The sequence below is a fragment of the Hyla sarda genome, unplaced genomic scaffold (genome assembly GCF_029499605.1).
Source record: "Hyla sarda isolate aHylSar1 unplaced genomic scaffold, aHylSar1.hap1 scaffold_2517, whole genome shotgun sequence".
In the NCBI taxonomy this organism is placed as follows: Eukaryota; Metazoa; Chordata; class Amphibia; order Anura; family Hylidae; genus Hyla; species Hyla sarda.
Genome location: NW_026609206.1, coordinates 4,834 through 27,851, shown reverse-complemented (window position 1 = coordinate 27,851; position 23,018 = coordinate 4,834). Strand labels below are relative to the sequence as shown.

General features: G+C 44.3%; 1 protein-coding gene across 2 annotated transcripts; it reads left to right on the top strand.

Annotated features, from left to right (window-relative positions):
- Positions 1–64: 64 nt before the first annotated feature.
- On the top strand, positions 65–20,030 carry LOC130323603 (oocyte zinc finger protein XlCOF7.1-like). Of its 2 annotated transcripts, XM_056553170.1 has the most exons (5): positions 65–189; positions 9,762–9,909; positions 10,408–10,587; positions 15,372–15,660; positions 18,974–20,030. In XM_056553170.1, exons 2-5 carry the CDS (start codon positions 9,832–9,834, stop codon positions 19,915–19,917), a joined length of 1,491 nt encoding a protein of 496 aa, XP_056409145.1. In that variant the 5' UTR covers positions 65–189; positions 9,762–9,831; the 3' UTR covers positions 19,918–20,030. The 2 variants fall into 2 exon arrangements, with proteins under 2 accessions (XP_056409145.1, XP_056409146.1); XM_056553171.1 differs by lacking the exons at positions 65–189; positions 9,762–9,909 and adding an exon at positions 10,135–10,205.
- Positions 20,031–23,018: the final 2,988 nt, after the last annotated feature.

Sequence of the window (23,018 nt, the reverse complement as noted above, 5' to 3'; positions counted from 1 at the left end):
GCTAGATAGAAGAGATTGTGTGTGAAGGACCTGTGATAATGGTCATGTGACTGCAGAGTCCTGAATACACTGAGCAGATGAGCCTAGAGCAGCAGCCCCTGATCATGTGACTCCTCCTCCATGTGACTGATCACATGACGGTGACATCATCGCAGGTCCTGTAAGCACACGGCTCCTCTACAGATACAGGTATGTGTGTTCTCTCCCTGTCAGGATTCTCTTATCTCCCTCCAGCAGCACAGATGGTATATTCCTCCCCCCCGCACACTGGTATGACCCATGCATTGTACTGACAATAAAACCTTACAAGGGTTAATCGCACCCCCTCCCCTATATAGAGGCCGATCCCCTCATCCCCTGATTTCTGTATTTTTTGTGGTTTTTACTTTAATATTATTTTATCTTTGCTCCTGGTGAGAGAAGGGTTAATATATTGTCTTGTTTCTGCTGCTGTTTGTGTTATTCCGCCATCTTTACTCATTTCCTATATCTCCGCCCAGTTGGCCCCCAGCTAGAAGCCCCGCCCTCCTGTCCTTGTGGCCCTATTCCTGTTATGTCTTTACCTCTAATATGTCAGGTTCTTCTTCTCCTTCTGGTTCTCTCCCCGCGGTGTCCACATGTCTCCCCGGCCGCCGCCATCTTGTAGAAGGAGGTTTATGGAGAACTGGGCCGACTCCTCTGTGGATCCAGGCTCTGCCGACACGCCCCCTCCCATAGACATGAATGGAGGGGGTGTGGCTGTGACATCAAGAGGGTGTGTGTGGCTGTGACATCATGAGGGTGTGTGTATGTGACATCATGAGGGGTGTGGCTGTGACATCATGAGGGGTGTGGCTGTGACATCATGAGGGGTGTGGCTGTGACATCATGAGGGGGCGTGGCTGTGACATCATGAGGGGGTGTGGCTGTGACATCATGAGGGTGTGTGGCTGTGACTTCACGAGGGGTTGTGTCTTTGACATCATGAGGGGGTGTGGCTGTGACATCATGAGGGGGTGTGGCTGTGACTTAACACAATGAACCCCTTTAACCCCTTAAGGACACATGACGTTCTCATACGTCTCCATTTCCGAGTCCTTAAGGACACATGACGTATGAGAACGTCATGTGTTTTACCGGCCCCCCGCAACCATCTGGAGCGGAGCCGGTCCCCGATGCCTGCTGAAATCGTTCAGCAGGCATCGGGGCATATCGCCCAGGGGGGTCATTATGACCCCCCATGTCGGCGATGGCCGCAGATCGCTGGACAATTCAGTCCAGCGATCTGCGGCGGATTCCGGGTCAATCGGGTCTCCAGTGACCCGGTGACCCGGAATTATTGGCTGATCGGGGCCGTCAGAGACGGCCCCGAACAACCAGAGCCAGCAGGGGTGAGGTGGCACTGGTGCCACCTCACGATCGCCCTGATTCGTCGGCCGGATTACCGGCCGACCAATCAGGGCGCCTGCTGCGGGTGTCACTCCCGCAACCCGCTCCGCCCCTCTTCCGGAGGACGTGAGCGGGTGCGGGACGTGCACCCCGGGTGCTGGGGACCCCGATCCCCGGCCTCAATGTTGGGATCGGGGCCCCAGGAGCAGCGGCGGCGGAGACGACGAGGGACTGACCTGTGCGGCTGGATCGTTGGAGGTGAGTGACAAGGGCATGCTGGGAGCTGTAGTTATGCAACAGCAGGAGGCAGACCACCACAACTCCCAGCATGCCCTTATGGGCATGCTGGGACTTGTAGTTTTGCAACAGCTGGAGGCACATTCTTTCTATGGAAAAGTGTACCTTCAGCTGTTGTGTAACTACAACTCCCAGCTTGCACAATCAGCTAAAGTGCATGCTGGGAGTTGTAGTGGTGCATCTGCTGGTTGCATAACTACAACTCCCAGCATGCCCGTTGGCTGTCGGTGACTGCTGAGAGTTGTAGTTTTGCAACAGCTGAAGGCACACTGAGTTAAGTAGCAAACCAGTGTGTCTCCAGCTGTTGCATAACTACAATCCCCAGCATCCCCAGCCAAAGTAGTATGCCTCCAGCTGTTGCATAACTACAACACCCAGCATGCCCTTCCGCTGTCCGTACATGCTGGGGGTTGTAGCTTTTGCAACAGCTGAAGGCACACTGGTTGCAAAACACTGAGTTTGTTACCAAACTCGGTGTTTCACAACCAGTGTGCCTCCAGCTGTTGCAAAACTACAACTCCCAGCATGCACTGATAGACCGTACATGCTGGGAGTTGTAGTTTTGCAACAGCTGGATGTTCCCCCCCCCCCCCCCCAAATGTGAACGTACAGGGTACACTCACATGGGCGGAGGATTACAGTAAGTATCCGGCTGCAAGTTTGAGGTGCGGCAAAATTTCTGCCGCAGCTCAAACTGCCAGCGAGAAACTACTGTGAACCCCCGCCCGTGCGACTGTACCCTAAAAACACTACACTACACTAACACAAAATAAAATAAAAAGTAAAAAACCCTACATATACACATACCCCTACACAGCCCCCCTCCCCTCCCCAATAAAAATGAAAAACGTCTGGTACGCCACTGTTTCCAAAACGGAGCCTCCAGCGGTTGCAAAACTACAACTCCCAGCATGCACTGATAGACCGTACATGCTGGGAGTTGTAGTTTTGCAACAGCTGGATGTTCCCCCCCCCCCCCCAATGTGAACGTACAGGGTACACTCACATGGGCGGAGGATTACAGTAAGTATCCGGCTGCAAGTTTGAGCTGCGTCAAATTTTCTGCCGTAGCTCAAACTGCCAGCGAGAAACTACTGTGAACCCCCACCCATGTGACTGTACCCTAAAAACACTACACTACACTACCACAAAATAAAATAAAAAGTAAAAAACACCACATATACACATACCCCTACACAGCCCCCCTCCCCTCCCCAATAAAAATGAAAAACGTCTGGTACGCCACTGTTTCCAAAACGGAGCCTCCAGCGGTTGCAAAACTACAACTCCCAGCATGCACTGATAGACCGTACATGCTGGGAGTTGTAGTTTTGCAACAGCTGGATGTTCCCCCCCCCCCCCCCAATGTGAACGTACAGGGTACACTCACATGGGCGGAGGATTACAGTAAGTATCCGGCTGCAAGTTTGAGCTGCGTCAAATTTTCTGCCGTAGCTCAAACTGCCAGCGAGAAACTACTGTGAACCCCCGCCCATGTGATTGTACCCTAAAAACACTACACTACACTACCACAAAATAAAATAAAAAGTAAAAAACACCACATATACACATACCCCTATACAACCCCCCTCCCCAATAAAAATGAAAAACGTCTGGTACGCCACTGTTTCCAAAACGGAGCCTCCAGCTGTTGCAAAACAACTACTCCCAGTATTGCCAGATAGCCGTTGACTGTCCAGGCATGCTGGGAGTTTTACAACAGCTGGAGGCACCCTGTTTGGGAATCACTGGCGTAGAATACCCCTATGTCCACCCCTATGCAAGTCCCTAATTTAGGCCTCAAATGCGCATGGCGCTCTCACTTTGGAGCCCTGTCGTATTTCAAGGCAACAGTTTAGGGCCACATATGGGGTATCGCCGTACTCGGGAGAAATTTTGGGGGGTATTTTCTGCTATTACCCTTTTAAAAAATGTAAAATTTTTGGGAAAACAAGCATTTTAGGTAAAAAAAATATATATTTTTTTACATATGCAAAAGTCGTAGGGTATTAAGGTTCACATTACCCCTTGTTACGTTCCCCGAGGGGTCTAGTTTCCAAAATGGTATGCCATGTGTTTTTTTTTTTTGCTGTTCTGGCACCATAGGGGCTTCCTAAATGCGGCATGCCCCCAGAGCAAAATTTGCTTTCAAAAAGCCAAATGTTACTCCTTCTCTTCTGAGACCTGTAGTGCGCCAGCAGAGCACTTTTCACCCCCATATGGGGTGTTTTCTGAATCGGGAGAAATTGGGCTTCAAATTTTGGGGGGTATTTTCTGCTATTACCCTTTTTAAAAATGTAAACATTTTGGGAAAACAAGCATTTTAGGTTAAAAAAATTTTTTTTTTTTTACATATGCAAAAGTCGTGAAACACCTGTAGGGCATTAAGGTTCACGTTACCCCTTGTTACGTTCCCCGAGGGGTCTAGTTTCCAAAATGGTATGCCATGTGTTTTTTTTTTGCTGTTCTGGCACCATAGGGGCTTCCTAAATGCGGCATGCCCCCAGAGCAAAATTTGCTTTCAAAAAGCCAAATGTGACTCCTTCTCTTCTGAGACCTGTAGTGCACCAGCAGAGCACTTTTCACCCCCATGCGAGGTGTTTTCTGTATCGGGAGAAATTGGGCTTCAAATTTTGGGGGGTATTTTCTGCTATTACCCTTTTTAAAAATGTAAAATTTTTGGGAAACCAAGCATTTTAGGTAAAAAAAATATATATTTTTTTTACATATGCAAAAGTCGTGAATCACCTGTAGGGTATTAAGGTTCACATTACTCCTTGTTACGTTCCCTGAGGGGTCTAGTTTCCAAAATGGTATGCCATGTGTTTTTTTTTTGCTGTCCTGGCACCATAGGGGCTTCCTAAATGCGGCATGCCCCCCAAAAACCATTTGTCGCTCCTTCCCTTCTGAGCCCTCTACTGCGCCCGCCGAACAATTAACATAGACATATGAGGTATGTGCTTACTCGAGAGAAATTGGGTTTCAAATACAAGTAAAAATTTTCTCCTTTTTATCCCTTGCAAAAATTCAAAAATTGGGTCTACAAGAACATGCGAGTGTAAAAAATGAAGATTTTGAATTTTCTCCTTCACTTTGCTGCTATTCCTGTGAAACACCTAAAGGGTTAATACACTTACTGAATGTTTTTTTGAATACTTTAGGGGGTGTAGTTTTTATAATGGGGTCTTTTATGGGGTATTTCTAATATGAAGACCCTTCAAATCCACTTCAAAACTGAACTGGTCCCTGAAAAATAGTGAGTTTGAAAATTTTGTGAAAAATTTCAAAATTGCTACTGAACTTTGAAGCCCTCTGGTGTCTTCCAAAAGTAAAAACTCATAAATTTTATGATGCAAACATAAAGTAGACATATTGTATATGTGAACCCAAAAAAAATATATTTTGAATATCCATTTTCCTTACAAGCAGAGAGCTTCAAAGTTAGAAAAATGCAAAATTTTCATTTTTTTCATCAAATTTTGGGATTTTTCACCAAGAAAGGATGCAAGTTACCATAAAATTTTACCACTAAGTTAAAGTAGAATATGTCACGAAAAAACAATCTCGGAATCAGAATGATAACTAAAAGCATCAGAGCTATTAATGTTTAAAGTGACAGTGGTCAGAATTGCAAAAAACGCTCCGGTCCTTAAGGTATAAAATGGCCTGGTCCTTAAGGGGTTAAAGGTGCACTCCGCCCCCAGACATCTTCTTCTCTCTCTGAGGGAGGGGACAGACATTAATCTATAGATAAAATATAGTAAAATGATACATTAACCCTTCATCTCCCACATCCTATAAATCTTCCCATCTCCTCCGGCTCTGGTGTCCAAGGTGATAGATTAGTCGCCATCCATGAGTCTCATGATAGATTCTACCAGACGTGGCCCCCGTGGATGTGATTCCAGGATCCTGTGGAGTCGCCGTCCTGTTGTGTCCTCCAGCGCGTTCTCTGCTATATTGCTGGGTCATGTGATTGGTCGTCCATTCCCGCCTTATGCTCCTCCCCCCTTGTTTCCCTTCACCCTCTATCCTCCCTTTTCCTTCTCTTTTCTTTACGTTTACCTTCTTGTCTTTCTTTTCGTGTTGTCTGTGTTTGTTCTTCTGTATTTGATTCTTTTCCGCCAAAGATTCTGGATACGGTACGTAGCAAGAACTTGATATTATGATAGAATTTCCACCAACGCGTTTCTGCCACCGTTTACGGTGGCGTCATCAGGGAGGAATATATAACTATCTTTCTATTATCCAGATAGGTACCACAAAATGTATAGAAATCAATTTATGTATATGCCAAAGAAACCTAAAAAGGAAAGCATAATACCAATCTTATATAGAGACAGTGGAATCAGGCATGTAGCATATTGCCCCAGGTAACTTATAGTCAGTATCACCGCCTGTGGAGAAAAGAAATATTCAGATCCACTGTCTATATTCAGAATCCTGCGATCCACCTAGAAAAAAAGGCAGGAAAAAACTCTTTCACAATTGTGTCCTGTAAGAGAGCAAGATCCATAGAACTGTACAGTGACAGTCTATAGTACTCACGGTTTCAACGGATCAGTAGAGTAAAAACGTGAGACACCTGCAATCCTGCAGGGAGCCGGGGATTACTGGCTCACTCGCGGGTTCCAGCGAGGAGATGGCGTCTGACATCACATTCGCCCAATGCCGATTAAATACGCGCTGACCACGCCCACCGAGTGACACCATTACTGAAGGGGCGTGCGCATTCAAATGCGATTGACAGCGCAGGACAATCGCGGCTCGGGCGGTGTATATAGAAGATAAAGTGTCAGGTAAGTCTAGCCTTGGACCACTTAAAGCAACCGCATCAATGATAATATTAAAAGGCATAAGGGGCAGATTAACCCATTCGTGCCTAATATAGTGTGCATATAGAGAGAAGGATTAAATATTATCGCAGCACGGACAGCGACTTCGCAACAGGGATTCCAGTTAGTAAAGGACCGATCATGAATGAGGTAAAGTCCTATTTTAATTGTTTAATAAGGCAGATAAAGTCTAACCACAATCATTAGTAAAGGACATTGAGGAACAAGAAGATGGTAGTACTATTAAAAAGAAAGTACTATGTGACTTCTATGCAGAGAGAGGGAATAGATGAGCCAACGAAGGAGAGATACGGGGGGGGGGAGTTTATATTATAGAAAGGACGAGAGCAGTATTTGCTCAGAAAGTCCCACGCTGGTCCCACACACCGTAGGAGTGGGCTGTCCTAGTTGGATAGGGAGGAGGGAATTATTGCATGGCTCTAGGGGACCTAAGATGTACCTGGTAAACCCTAATTAAAAGAGCCCTAAGCCTAGGCGGGGTGGCCGCCCTAAAAGGGCGGTCCCGCACAGGAACCTCCTAGAAACCTCTAGTTGACCCTAATTAGAATGGATGACCACTCACTCCTCCCGGCTGACTACAGCCGTCCCTGACTACCTACAGGTCATCCTGTGTGGGACCAACTGGAACAAGTTATATATATATATCAAAAAAAAATCTGTAAAAAACATCCATTTTGAATCTGCTCGTTAAGACCAGCAGGGGTCACTGTATTTAGCCTGTGTATCCAGCGACATTCTTTCTGCAGCAATATTCTATCCAAGTCCCCCTTTCTCTCAGATATAAATGCCCTTTCAATTCCAACAAATGACAAGTGGTGTAAGGTACCTCCATGGAAATGATTCATGTGGTTGGCAACTGAAGTCTCTCGAGAATTCCTAATGTTCCCAATGTGCTCTAAGATTCTTTTCTTGAATTCCCTACTTGTTTTTCCCACATAGAACATGGGACAAGGACACATAGCTATATAGATTACTCCTTTTGAGGAGCAATTTATATAGTGTGGGATGGTAATCCGTTCGTGATGATGTGGTATTGTATATGTCTTAATTACATATTGGCAAGCCCGAAAGTGTTTTTGTGTTTTTGTTTTACGCATTACCCAAAATACATAAGGGTCTTATTCCCCTAAAAGGACGCCCCAAAGTATCTGGGGCGGGCAGTATCTCGCAAAACGTGGGCATCTACATTGATAAAATCCTACGCCAATTTGTCTTCTCTTTACCCTCCTACTTAAGAGACACTATGGATCTGCTCCAACATATAGAGGGCGTCACCATTGATAATGAGACCATCATGGCTAGCATAGACGTAGAAGCCCGCTACTCTTCTATACACCATCATGTTGGGCTAGGGGCAGCAGCATATTTTTTAGATATGAGAGGTGCCCCCTTCCAGGAACATAACACGTTTGTTCTTCAATTACTTAAGTTCGTACTTACTCACAATTATTTCTTATTTCAAGGCCGAGTCTACCACCAGCTCAGGGGGACTGCAATGGGGAGCCCCTGTGCCCCCAGCTATGCAAACCTCACCCTGGGCTGGTGGGAGGCCACCACCCTCTTCTCAGATGATAGGGAACATTTCAGTGAGCATGCCTTAATTTGGTTACGTTTTATCGATGACGTGTTTGTTCTTTGGAAGGGGACTAAAGATACCTTTAGACAGTTAGTACAGGCGATTAATATCAATAATATAGGCCTTTTCTTTACATTTGAGATACAAGAAAGGATTCTCAACTTTCTAGATGTCAGCATAATTAGGGAGAGAGATGGAACTCTGCAGAGTACCATCTTTCGTAAAGCCACTTCTTCAAACAACCTCCTGAGGTGGAAGAGCTGTCATCCGGGCCCCCTAAAAAGGGGGATCCCGAAGGGACAGTTCCTCCGCCTCAGGAGGAATTGCTCCCGCCCAGATGATTACAAAAAAGAAGCACAAATTATGAAACAGCGATTTCGCAACAGAGGATATCCAGATTATGTATTAAATAAGGCTCAGAGAGAGGCCTCTATGAGACCACGGAGTGAACTGTTGGTGCCTAAACAAAATAGTGAATTTGCCACTAATTCAACTCCTGCCAGAATCATAGGCATGTATGATAAATATTTGATCCCTATACGGCAGATTATCACGAAACACTGGGACATTTTGAAGGTAGACCCAGATCTAAAGGAAATTATTACCAACACCCCGCAAATAACATAGAGAAGAGGCCGCAGTCTTGGTGACATGCTTGTCCACAGCCATCTTCGACAAATGGATTCTGTAGCACAACACTGGCTGGGTCGCATGTCACCAACAAAAGGCTGCTTTAAATGTGGTCAACGTGGGACTTGTGGCCAACGTGAGTACTATAGACTGTCACTGTACAGTTCTATGGATCTTGCTCTCTTACAGGACACAATTGTGAAAGAGTTTTTTCCTGCCTTTTTTTCTAGGTGGATCGCAGGATTCTGAATATAGACAGTGGATCTGCATATTTCTTTTCTCCACAGGCGGTGATACTGACTATAAGTTACCAATATGCTACATGCCTGATTCCACTGTCTGTATATAAGATTGGTATTATGCTTTCCTTTTTAGGTTTCTTTGGCATATACATAAATTGATTTCTATACATTTTGTGGTACCTATTTGGACAATAGAAGATAGCTATATATTCCTCCCTGATGACGCCACTGTGAACGGTGGCAGAAACGCGTTGGTGGAAATTCTATCATAATATCAAGTTCTTGCTACGTACCGTATCCAGTGACTGTGCTGGCTGTCTATTTATCTTACATTTTAACTGTGATTGTGCAATAGGGATGTTGGCTGGGCTCAGCAATTATCCATTAAATAGCACTCTTCTCTGTTTAATTTTGCCATTTGGCTATTTCATGAATCAACACCTATAATAGTTTAATAATTTTAATTGCTACTAGTAAAAGTTATATTTTAAGCACATCCGGAGACTCTTATGTTCTCACTTTTTTGATATTTATATGCTGGATGATTTGTTTATGCAAACAGTGGTCCATGTAGAACCACCCTATTAGTTTCTACGTTTTAGTGATCCGCCAAAGATTCTGAAAGATTTTCTGGTAAATTTCCGAGGACGTCATCATAGAGGAGAACTCATCCGAAATCATTGTGACTATAATGTCTCCTCAGATGTTTCCCCAGATTATCTCCAGGAAATGGGTTTTATTTCTCCATAGAATCTGGTGCGGTTTATCATCGTCTCCTCTTCTTCCCTTCAGGTTTCTCCAATCCAGGATCCTCTGCTGATATCTTCTATATAAGAGAATTCTCCTGGATGACCCATCAACCATGGAGAGAGACAGGAACAAGATGGCCAACAGGATCATAAACCTCACCCTACAGATACTCTTCCGGCTTACTGGAGAGGTGAGGGATTCTGGGAGTGATGTCACATGACCTCATTCTTATCTATGTAATAACAGATGGATATGACTGGAGAGGTGAGGGATTCTGGGAGTGATGTCACATGACCTCATTCTTATCTATGTAATAACAGATGGATATGACTGGAGAGGTGAGGGATACTGGGAGTGATGTCACATGACCTCATTCTTATATATGTAATAACAGATGGATATGACTGGAGAGGTTAGGGATTCTGGGAGTGATGTCACATGACCTCATTCTTATCTATGTAATAACAGATGGATATGACTGGAGAGGTGAGGGATTCTGGGAGTGATGTCACGTGACCTCATTCTTATCTATGTAATAACAGATGGATATGACTGGAGAGGTGAGCGATTCTGGGAGTGATGTCACATGACCTCATTCTTATCTATGTAAAAACAGATGGATATGACTGGAGAGGTGAGGGATTCTGGGAATGTATGTAGTGATATTAATGTGTCTCTCCATACACAGGATTACACAGTAGTGAAGAAGTCCTCTAGTGGGCGCTGTCGGGCCCCTGTGTGTGAAGGATGGGGAAGAACCCTGAGCCCAATCCCGGGGCCCCCACCTAACTCCCTGATACATGAGGAAATGGATGAACAGAAGATCCGAGAACTCATCAACAAGATGATGGAGCTGCTGACTGGAGAGGTGACCCTGCTGGACATTATACAGTAATGGAGGGGTCTGGTGATGACTGGAAAGGTGACACTGCTGGGACATTATACAGTAATGGAGGGGTCTGGTGATGACTGGAGAGGTGACACTGCTGGGACATTATACAGTAATGGAGGGGTCTGGTGATGACTGGAGAGGTGACACTGCTGGGACATTATACAGTAATGGAGGGGTCTGGTGATGACTGGAGAGGTGACACTGCTGGGACATTATACAGTAATGGAGGGGTCTGGTGATGACTGGAGAGGTGACACTGCTGGGACATTATACAGTAATGGAGGGGTCTGGTGATGACTGGAGAGGTGACACTGCTGGGACATTATACAGTAATGGAGGGGTCTGGTGATGACTGGAGAGGTGACACTGCTGGGACATTATACAGTAATGGAGAGGTCTGGGGATGACTGGAGAGGTGACACTGCTGGGACATTATACAGTAATGGAGGGGTCTGGTGATGACTGGAGAGGTGACACTGCTGGGACATTATACAGTAATGGAGGGGTCTGGTGATGACTGGAGAGGTGACACTGCTGGGATATTATACAGTAATGGAGGGGTCTGGTGATGACTGGAGAGGTGACACTGCTGGGACATTATACAGTAATGGAGGGGTCTGGTGATGACTGGAGAGGTGACACTGCTGGGAATGCTGGGACATTATACAGTAATGGAGGGGTCTGGTGATGACTGGAGAGGTGACACTGCTGGGAATGCTGGGACATTATACAGTAATGGAGGGGTCTGGTGATGACTGGAGAGGTGACACTGCTGGGAATGCTGGGACATTATACAGTAATGGAGGGGTCTGGTGATGACTGGAGAGGTGACACTGCTGGGGCATTATACAGTAATGGAGGGGTCTGGTGATGACTGGAGAGGTGACACTGCTGGGACATTATACAGTAATGGAGGGGTCTGGTGATGACTGGAGAGGTGACACTTCTGGGACATTATACAGTAATGGAGGGGTCTGGTGATGACTGGAGAGGTGACACTGCTGGGACATTATACAGTAATGGAGGGGTCAGGTGATGACTGGGGAGGTGACACTGCTGGGACATTATACAGTAATGGAGTGGTCTGGTGATGACTGGAGAGGTGACACTGCTGGGACATTATACAGTAATGGAGGGGTCTGGTGATGACTGGAGAGGTGACACTGCTGGGACATTATACAGTAATGGAGGGGTCTGGTGATGACTGGAGAGGTGACACTGCTGGGACATTATACAGTAATGGAGGGGTCTGGTGATGACTGGAGAGGTGACACTGCTGGGACATTATACAGTAATGGAGGGGTCTGGTGATGACTGGAGAGGTGACACTGCTGGGACATTATACAGTAATGGAGGGGTCTGGTGATGACTGGAGAGGTGACACTGCTGGGACATTATACAGTAATGGAGGGGTCTGGTGATGACTGGAGAGGTGACACTGCTGGGACATTATACAGTAATGGAGGGGTCTAGTGATGACTGGAGAGGTGACACTGCTGGGACATTATACAGTAATGGAGGGGTCTGGTGATGACTGGAGAGGTGACACTGCTGGGACATTATACAGTAATGGAGGGGTCTGGTAATGACTGGAGAGGTGACACTGCTGGGACATTATACAGTAATGGAGGGGTCTGGTGATGACTGGAGAGGTGACACTGCTGGGAATGCTGGGACATTATACAGTAATGGAGGGGTCTGGTGATGACTGGAGAGGTGACACTGCTGGGACATTATACAGTAATGGAGGGGTCTGGTGATGACTGGAGAGGTGACACTGCTGGGACATTATACAGTAATGGAGGGGTCTGGTGATGACTGGAGAGGTGACACTGCTGGGACATTATACAGTAATGGAGGGGTCTGGTGATGACTGGAGAGGTGACACTGCTGGGACATTATACAGTAATGGAGGGGTCTGGTGATGACTGGAGAGGTGACCCTGCTGGGACATTATACAGTAATGGAGGGGTCTGGTGATGACTGGAGAGGTGACACTGCTGGGACATTATACAGTAATGGAGGGGTCTGGTGATGACTGGATAGGTGACACTGCTGGGACATTATACAGTAATGGAGGGTCTGGTGATGACTGGAGAGGTGACACTGCTGGGACATTATACAGTAATGGAGGGGTCTGGTGATGACTGAAGAGGTGATACTGCTGGGACATTATACAGTAATGGAGGGGTCTGGTGATGACTGGAGAGGTGACACTGCTGGGACATTATACAGTAATGGAGGGGTCTGGTGATGACTGGAGAGGTGACACTGCTGGGACATTATACAGTAATGGAGGGGTCTGGTGATGACTGGAGAGGTGACACTGCTGGGACATTATACAGTAATGGAGGGGTCTGGTGATGACTGGAGAGGTGACACTGCTGGGACATTATACAGTAATGGAGGGGTCTGGTGATGACTGGAGAGGTGACCCTGCTGGGACATTATACAGTAATGGAGGGGTCTGGTGATGACTGGAGAGGTGACACTGCTGGTACATTATACAGTAATGGAGGGGTCTGGTGATGACTGGAGAGGTGACACTGCTGGGACATTATACAGTAATGGAGGGGTCTGGTGATGACTGGAGAGGTGACACTGCTGGGACATTATACAGTAATGGAGGGGTCTGGTGATGACTGGAGAGGTGACACTGCTGGGACATTATACAGTAATGGAGGGGTCTGGTGATGACTGGAGAGGTGACACTGCTGGGACATTATACAGTAATGGAGGGGTCTGGTGATGACTGGAGAGGTGACACCGCTGGGACATTATACAGTAATGGAGGGGTCTGGTGATGACTGGAGAGGTGACACTGCTGGGACATTATACAGTAATGGAGGGGTCTGGTGATGACTGGAGAGGTGACACTGCTGGGACATTATACAGTAATGGAGGGATCTGGTGATGACTGGAGAGGTGACACTGCTGGGAATGCTGGGACATTATACAGTAATGGAGGGGTCTGGTGATGACTGGAGAGGTGACCCTGCTGGGACATTATACAGTAATGGAGGGGTCTGGTGATGACTGGAGAGGTGACACTGCTGGGAATGCAGGGACATTATACAGTAATGGAGGGGTCTGGTGATGACTGGAGAGGTGACACTGCTGGGAATGCTGGGACATTATACAGTAATGGAGGGGTCTGGTGATGACTGGAGAGGTGACACTGCTGGGACATTATACAGTAATGGAGGGGTCTGGTGATGACTGGAGAGGTGACACTGCTGGGACATTATACAGTAATGGAGGGGTCTGGTGATGACTGGAGAGGTGACCCTGCTGAGACATTATACAGTAATGGAGGGGTCTGGTGATGACTGGAGAGGTGACCCTGCTGGGACATTATACAGTAATGGAGGGGTCTGGTGATGACTGGAGAGGTGACCCTGCTGGGACATTATACAGTAATGGAGGGGTCTGGTGATGACTGGAGAGGTGACACTGCTGGGAATGCTGGGACATTATACAGTAATGGAGGGGTCTGGTGATGACTGGAGAGGTGACACTGCTGGTACATTATACAGTAATGGAGGGGTCTGGTGATGACTGGAGAGGTGACACTGCTGGGACATTATACAGTAATGGAGGGATCTGGTGATGACTGGAGAGGTGACACTGCTGGGACATTATACAGTAATGGAGGGGTCTGGTGATGACTGGAGAGGTGACACTGCTGGGACATTATACAGTAATGGAGTGGTCTGGTGATGACTGGAGAGGTGACACTGCTGGGAATGCTGGGACATTATACAGTAATGGAGGGGTCTGGGGATGACTGGAGAGGTGACACTGCTGGGAATGCTGGGACGTTATACAGTAATGGAGGGGTCTGGTGATGACTGGAGAGGTGACACTGCTGGGACATTATACAGTAATGGAGGGGTCTGGTGATGACTGGAGAGGTGACCCTGCTGGGATATTATACAGTAATGGAGGGGTCTGGTGATGACTGGAGAGGTGACACTGCTGGGACATTATACAGTAATGGAGGGGTCTGGTGATGACTGGAGAGGTGACACCGCTGGGACATTATACAGTAATGGAGGGGTCTGGTGATGACTGGAGAGGTGACACTGCTGGGACATTATACAGTAATGGAGGGGTCTGGTGATGACTGGAGAGGTGACACTGCTGGGACATTATACAGTAATGGAGGGGTCTGGTGATGACAGGAGAGGTGACACTGCTGGGACATTATACAGTAATGGAGGGGTCTGGTGATGACTGGAGAGGTGACACTGCTGGGACATTATACAGTAATGGAGGGGTCTGGTGATGACTGGAGAGATGACACTGCTGGGACATTATACAGTAATGGAGGGGTCTGGTGATGACTGGAGAGGTGACACTGCTGGGACATTATACAGTAATGGAGGGTTCTGGTGATGACTGGAGAGGTGACACTGCTGGGACATTATACAGTAATGGAGGGGTCTGGTGATGACTGGAGAGGTGACACTGCTGGGACATTATACAGTAATGGAGGGGTCTGGTGATGACTGGAGAGGTGACACTGCTGGGACATTATACAGTAATGGAGGGGTCTGGTGATGACTGGAGAGGTGACACTGCTGGGAATGCTGGGACATTATACAGTAATGGAGGGGTCTGGTGATGACTGGAGAGGTGACACTGCTGGGACATTATACAGTAGTGGAGGGGTCTGGTGATGACTGGAGAGGTGACACTGCTGGGAATGCTGGGACATTATACAGTATACAATATTTCTTCCTCATCTTATGAATCAGGGTGAAGATCTGAACAATATTAAAGCTCCAGAGACAGATGTCAGCGGTGATGAGCAGTATAAAGAGGACATTCCTACAGGAAAAGATCTGAACTATATTAATGCTTTAAACATAGTAGTAAAAGAAGAAGAAGAGACGGATGTGAGCGGTGATGAGCAGTATAAGGAGGACATTCCTACAGGGAAAGATCTGATATATCGTAATACTACAGACATAAAAGAAGAAGAAGAGACAGATGTGAGCGGTGATGAGCAGTATAAGGAGGACATTCCTACAGGTACCTGCCCAGGTGAGTAGTAACCACTAAATGTAAAGTACAGTCACAGATTCTGCTCAGTCACCGATTATAATAATTGTTTATGACATTTTTTTTAAAGGGGTACTCCGATAGAAAACAATGTTTTTTTTTTAATCAACTGGTGCTAGAACATTATTCAGAATTGTAAATTACTTTTATTTGAAAATATTAATCCTTCTAGTACTTATCAGCTGTCGTATCCTGCAGAGAAAGTTGTGTAGTTCTTTCTGTCTGACCACAGTGCTCTCTGCTGACACCTCTGTCCGTGTCAGGAGCTGGTCAGAGCAGGAGAGGTTTGCTATAAGGAGTTTCTCCTACTTTGGACAGTTCCTGACCTGGACAGAGGTGGCAGCAGAGAGCACTGTGTTCAGACTGAAAAGAACTACACATCTTCCTCTGGAGCATACAGCAGTTTATAAGTTCTGGAAAGATTAAGATTTTTAAATATAAAGTAATTTAGAAACCTGTTGACCTTTTGGGGACCAGGTGATCTAAAAAAAAAAAAATTGTGGTTCCACCGGAGTACCCATGTAACTAATAATCACCAACTGACCAACACCAGTGAATAGAGGTGGCTTAAAACATCACTTTTAATATATACTCAATAAAAGTAGAAAGTACAATCAGTGCCGTTCCGTGCATGTACTCGATAATCTTTGATCCAAATTATAACTGCTAAAAGCAAATATAATTATATCCAAGCTAGGAGTGCTATAGTATAATTCAAGCACATCCAACCATGAAAAAAAGTGTGCTACATCAAAGCACAATCAAGCTGATGTGACAAATCACTTGGGGTCACCCAGCAAATAGTTACTCCTTCAGTCATCCAATGATGGCGACTGAGTCTCCCAACGCGTTTCTATCGCCTGTTACGGCAGTGTCATCAGAGGAGGTATTGACATAGGAGTCAATCAAAAGTAGACCGTCAGGGTGTGTACCAACTGAACGGACTAAGTCAAGGGGCTGCAGCATGTAACCATACAGCCGTTGGCTGTCCGGGCATGCTGGGAGTTGTAGTTTTGCAACATCTGGAGGTCCGCAGGTTGAAGACCACTGGTATAGGAGGTAGTACTGATCTGTTTCCCCCTCCGGACCCGTCACCGATGCCATGGATGTCGCTCCATCGCTGTCGCCACGTCCCCGTGGTGTCCCCGACGCTCCGGACGTCTTTTTCCCCGGGATCCACGCTCTCCATCACGTCGCCACGCACGCCGCTCCTATTGGATGACAGGAAGGCGTGCGCGACGACGTGATGACGTAGAAGGAGAGCGCCAACCATGCAGGGGATCCCGGCACGGAGCAGACACCGAGGAGGCAGGTAAGGTCCCTCCCGGTGTCCTGTAAGCTGTTCGGGACACCGCAATTTCACCGCGGCGGTCCCGAACAGCCCGACTGAGCAGCCGGGTTAGTGTCACTTTGGCTTCAGACGCGGCGGTCAGCTTTGATCGCGATCGGTGATGTCCTGTATTAGCCGCAGGTCCCGGCCGATGATGGCCGCAGGGACCGACCCGATAGGTGTGTGTATTCACCATATAAGACGCACCAACTTTCCCCCCCCCCCCCCCCCAGTTTTGGGGAAGAAAAAGTGCGTCTTATATGGCGAAAAATACGGTATATTAACTTAGCCACCTGCTACAATCTAAAAAAGATGGTATACACATATCAAACGAAAAAGTGTAACAGGTTTGATAATTCTATGGCTGCTGTAAAGAGATGTTATAAAAAACAAGGATATAAACCTATCACTCGGTTTCAGTCTATCAGATGGAGACAAAATGTACATCTATATAGAGAGCTGACAGAAGAAGCCAAAATTAACCAGACTCCTAAAATACAGCCAAATATAGACAATCTCAGCCCACCAAAATGTATGGGAGATAGAGCTTGTAGGGGTTGTCAAGAAATACTTAGCTTTAGACCCAAAACCTGGCAAGTCTCTGAATTCAAAGAAGTCACAACGCGTTTCTTGCCCTGGTCATCAGGGGACAATGGGGGCAACGGATGGCATTGTGATGGTAGGATGGTGAATAGTATGATGCTGCCGGATAGTCAGATTGATCATCTTGACATCATTCCATCTATCTTATACATACTAGTATCATGATTTTTTGCTGCTAACTGCTCTAGATTGCAGCAATAATCTTCAGATAGACCAGGAAGGAGTCACCACACAGGTCACTACCGGACTTCATAACCACGATTTAATTTGGTATTGTGACCATAGGTCAATCCTTTCCTTCTCCTATCCATTTATCTAGATAGCATCATATAGTGAGATAGTCAGCCTCCTGCGTGTGTTTATTCAGGGAGAGTGGAGGCAACTAGGGGTAGGTTCCTTATCAGGACGTTCACTCCGCCTAGGGTCAGGGGTAGTATCAGGGCCCTGAGTTATGGGGTATATAGTTAACGGCCACACATCCATAGGCCATTTGATCCCTAGGCCCATCCCCCCTGTCCCCATCCCCTTATCCCCCATCTTGCCTTTAGCTTTTTATCTGTAAGATCCCAGACCTGACAAGTCTCCAGATTGGTTGGAGCTATCCTAAGCAAGTACAAGATACTGCTGTTCTCTGAGTAATCATTTATATCACTGTGTGGCGTCACGCTCCGCCCCTCAATGCAAGCCTACGGGAGGGGGCATGATAGCTATCACGCCCCCTCCCGTAGGCTTGCATTGCGGGGCGGAGCGTGACGCCACACGCCGGCGCAGGCGTGACGTCACACGCCACCCGCCCTGTAGTCGCCGGTAATCAGTCCCGGAGCGAACACGCTTCGGGCACTGATTACAAATGGGGTGCCGCGTGCATGATCCCGGGGGTCCCCAGCAGCAGGACTCCCGCGATCAGGCATCTTATCCCCTATCCTTTGGATAGGGGATAAGATGTTTAAGCACCGGAGAATCCCTTTAAGTTTGTTTTGGATTAACATTTACAATTTTTGGGTGGTTTTCTTTGATTTTGTTGTTTTAGTGATGATAATTAAAAGTTATATTTTAGTGTCTTTCTGTGATCCTGATTTAGTCTGATACTTTGGTTATAGTCTCTAGTTCTGTGACAGTAACAAAAACTATGCAAATTAGATATCTCTGTGATCGTATGGACCGGACTTGTATATTAATGCACAGTTAATACAATATAAGATCGGTCCCACAAAATAAAAGCTCTCAAACCCAGTGTAGATGGAAAAATAAAAGAGTGATGGCTATGAGGAGAGGAGGGGGAAAAAGAAAACACAAAAGCTTAAATTTCCTGGGTCGTTAAGGGGTTAATACTGATAATAAAATCTGTGTTATTCTCTGCAGATTCTTGTACCAGGAGATCAGAGGAGAATCTTATATCTTCAGATTATAAAGCAGATGATGATATCACACAAGATACATATGAAGAACATTCCATTATCCCAGATACACCCTCAGCCCTTCACAGCCAAGATCTGTCATCTCATCCTTATATACAGGTCCTGTCTTCTCAGTCATCACAGGATGTTCAGCAAAATAAAGGTCACAGAAGGGGTGTTGGACATGAAAGAGATCATACAGGAAAGAAATCATATTCATGCTCAGAATGTGGGAAATGTTTTACTTTTAAATCAGGTCTTGTTCAACATCAAAGAATTCACACAGGAGAGAAGCCATTTTCATGTTCAGTATGTGGGAAATGTTTTACTCAGAAATCAGACCTTGTTGTACATCAAAGAACTCACACAGGGGAGAAGCCATATTCATGTTCAGAATGTGGGAAATGTTTTACTTTTAAATCAGGTCTTGTTGTACATCAGAGAACTCACAAAGGAGAGAAACCATATTCATGTTCAGAATGTGGGAGATGTTTTGCCCAGAAATCAGATCTTGTTAAACATCAAAGAACTCACACAAGAGAGAAGCCATTTTCATGTGCAGAATGTGAGAAATGTTTTACTGATAAATCATATCTTGTCCAACATAAAAGAATGCACACAGGGGAGAAGCCATTTTCATGTTTACAATGTGGGAAATGTTTTACTCGGAAATTAAGTCTTATCGGACATCAAAGAACTCACACAGGGGAGAAGCCATTTTCATGCTCAGAATGTGGGAAATGTTTTATCCTGAAATCAATTCTTGCTGTACATCAAAGAACTCACACAAAAGAGAAGCCATTTTCATGTTTAGAATGTGGGAGATGTTTTTCTCGGAAATCAGGTCTTCTTCAGCATCAAAAAACTCACACAGGGGAGAAGCCAATTCAGAGCACATCTATATATTAACCATGTACATAGGATAGTTGACAGTAATACTTACATATATATATATAATATGTCATGGCTGTAAATGTTTGCACCCCTGTAATTTTTCGAGAAAATTAAGTATTTCTCACAGAAAAGGATTGCAGTAACATATGTTTTGCTATACGCATGTTTATTCCCTTTGTGTGTATTAGAACTAAACAAAAAAAAAGGGAGGATAAAAAGCAAATTGGACATAATGTCACCAAACTCAAAACATGGGCTGGACAAAATTATTTGCACCCTGTACTTAATATGTGGTTGCACACCCTTTGCAAAAAAAATTACAAATCAGTGGCTTCCTATAACCATCAATAAGCTTCTTACACCTCAGCCGGAATTTTGGACCACTCTTCCTATAACCATCAATAAGCTTCTTACACCTCTCAGCCGGAATGTTGGACCACTCTTCCTTTGCAAAATGCTCCAGGTCTCTCTTATTGGAAGGCTCCTTTTCCCAACAGTAATTTTAAGATCTCTCCACAGGTGATCAATGGGATTTAGATCTGGACTCATTGCTGCCACTTCAGAACTCTCCAGCGCTTTGTTGCCATCCATTTCTGGGTGCTCTATGCCGTATGTTTGGGGTCATTGTCCTGCTGGAAGACAAGATCTCGGACGCAAACCCAGCTTTCTGACACTGGCCTGTACAGTGTTACCCAAAATCCGTTGGTAATCCTCAAATTTCATGATGCCTTGTACCCATTCAAGGCCCTCAGTGCCAGAGGCAGCAAAACAACCCAAAACATCACTGACCTCCACCATATTTCACTGTAGGTACTGTGTTCTTTTCTTTGTAGGCCTCATTCCATTTTCGGTAAACAGTAGAATCATGTGCTTTACCAAAGAGCTCTATCTTGGTCTCATCTGTCCACAAGACGTTTTCCCAGAAGGATTTTGGTTACTCAAGTTCATTTTGGCAAAATGTGGTCTTGCTTTTTTATGTCTCTGTGTCAGAAGTGGGGTCCTCCTGGGTCTCCTCCATAGTGGGGTCCTCCTGGCTCTCCTGCCATAGTGGGGTCCTCCTGGGTCTCCTCCATAGTGGGGGTCCTCCTGGGTCTCCTCCATAGCGTTTCATTTAAATGTCGACGGATAGTTTGCGCTGACACTGATGCTCCCTGAGCCTGCAGGACAGCTTGAATATCTTTGGAACTTGTTTGGGGCTGCTTATCCACAGTCCGGACTATCCTGCGTTGACACCTTTCATCAATTTTTCTCTTCTGTCCACACCCAGGGAGATTAGCTACAGTGCAATGGGTTGTAAACTTCTTGATAATGTTGCGCACTGTGGGCAAAGGCGAATCTAGATCTCTGGAGATGGACTTGTAACCTTGAGATTGTTGATATTTTTCCACAATTTTGGTTCTCAAGTCCTCAGACAGTTCTCTTCTCTTTCTGTTGTCCATGCTTAGTGTGACACAGACACACAATGCAAAGACTAAGTGAACTTCTCTCCTTTTTATCTGCTTTCAGGTGTGATTTTTATATTGCCCACACCTATTACATGTCCCAGGTGAATTTAAAGGAGCATCACATGCTGGAAACAATCTTATTTTTCCAAATTTGAAAGGGTGCCAATCATTTTGTCCAGACCATTTTTGGAGTTCAATTTGCTGTTTTTTCCTCCCTTTTTTGGTTTAGTTCTAATACACACAAAGGGAATAAACATGTGAATAGCAAAACATGTGTTACTGCAATACTTTCCTGTGAGAAATACTTAAGTTTCCAGAAAAATTTCAGGGGTACCAACATTTATGGCCATGACTGTATAATACATCCAATATAACTATATAAGCATATAATACATCTAATATAACAATATAAACATATAATACATCCAATATAACAATATATACATATAATACATCCAATATAACAATATATACATATAATACATCCAATATAACAATATAAGCATATAATACGTCCAATATAACAATATATACATATAATACATCCAATATAACAATATAAATATATAATACATCCAATATAACAATATAAATATATAATACGTCCAATATAAACATATATGTCCAATATAAACATATAAAGCGTACAATATAAACATATAATACGTCCAATATAACAATATAAACATATAATACATCCAATATAACAATATAAACATATAATACGTCCAATATAAACATATAATACATCCAATATAACAATATAAACATATAATACGTCCAATATAAACATATAATACGTCCAATATAACAATATAAATATATATGTCCAATATAACAATATAAGCATATAAGACGTCCAATATAACAATATATATATATATAATGCGTCCAATATAACAATATAAACATATAATACGACCAATATAACAATATAAGCATATAAGACGTCCAATATAACAATATAAACATATAATACGTCCAATATAACAATATAAACATATAATACATACAATATAAACATATAATACATCCAATATAACAATATAAACATATAATATGTCCAGTATAACAATAAAAACATATAATACGTCCAATATAACAATATAAACATATAATACGTCCAATATAAACATATAATACATCCAATATAACAATATAAACATATAATATGTCCAGTATAACAATAAAAACATATAATACGTCCAATATAACAATATAAACATATAATACGTCCAATATAAACATATAATACGTCCAATATAACAATATAAATATATATGTCCAATATAACAATATAAGCATATAAGACGTCCAATATAACAATATATATATATAATGCGTCCAATATAACAATATAAACATATAATACGACCAATATAACAATATAAGCATATAAGACGTCCAATATAACAATATAAACATATAATACATTCAGTATAACAATATATACATATAATACATCCAATATAACAATATAAACATATAATACATCCAATATAACAATATATACATATAATACATCCAATATAACAATATAAACATATAATACATCCAATATAACAATATATACATATAATACATCCAATATAACAATATATACATATAATACATCCAATATAAACATATAATACATCCAATATAGCAATATAAACATATAATACGTCCAAT

Coding starts and splice junctions, on each gene's coding strand:
- LOC130323603 (XM_056553170.1), top strand. CDS start 9,832: ATGGAGAGAGACAGGAACAAGATGGCCAACAGGATCATAAACCTCACC. Junction 10,588..15,371: donor TGGAGCTGCTGACTGGAGAG/GTGACCCTGCTG, acceptor CTTATGAATCAG/GGTGAAGATCTGAACAATAT. Junction 15,661..18,973: donor TCCTACAGGTACCTGCCCAG/GTGAGTAGTAAC, acceptor TATTCTCTGCAG/ATTCTTGTACCAGGAGATCA.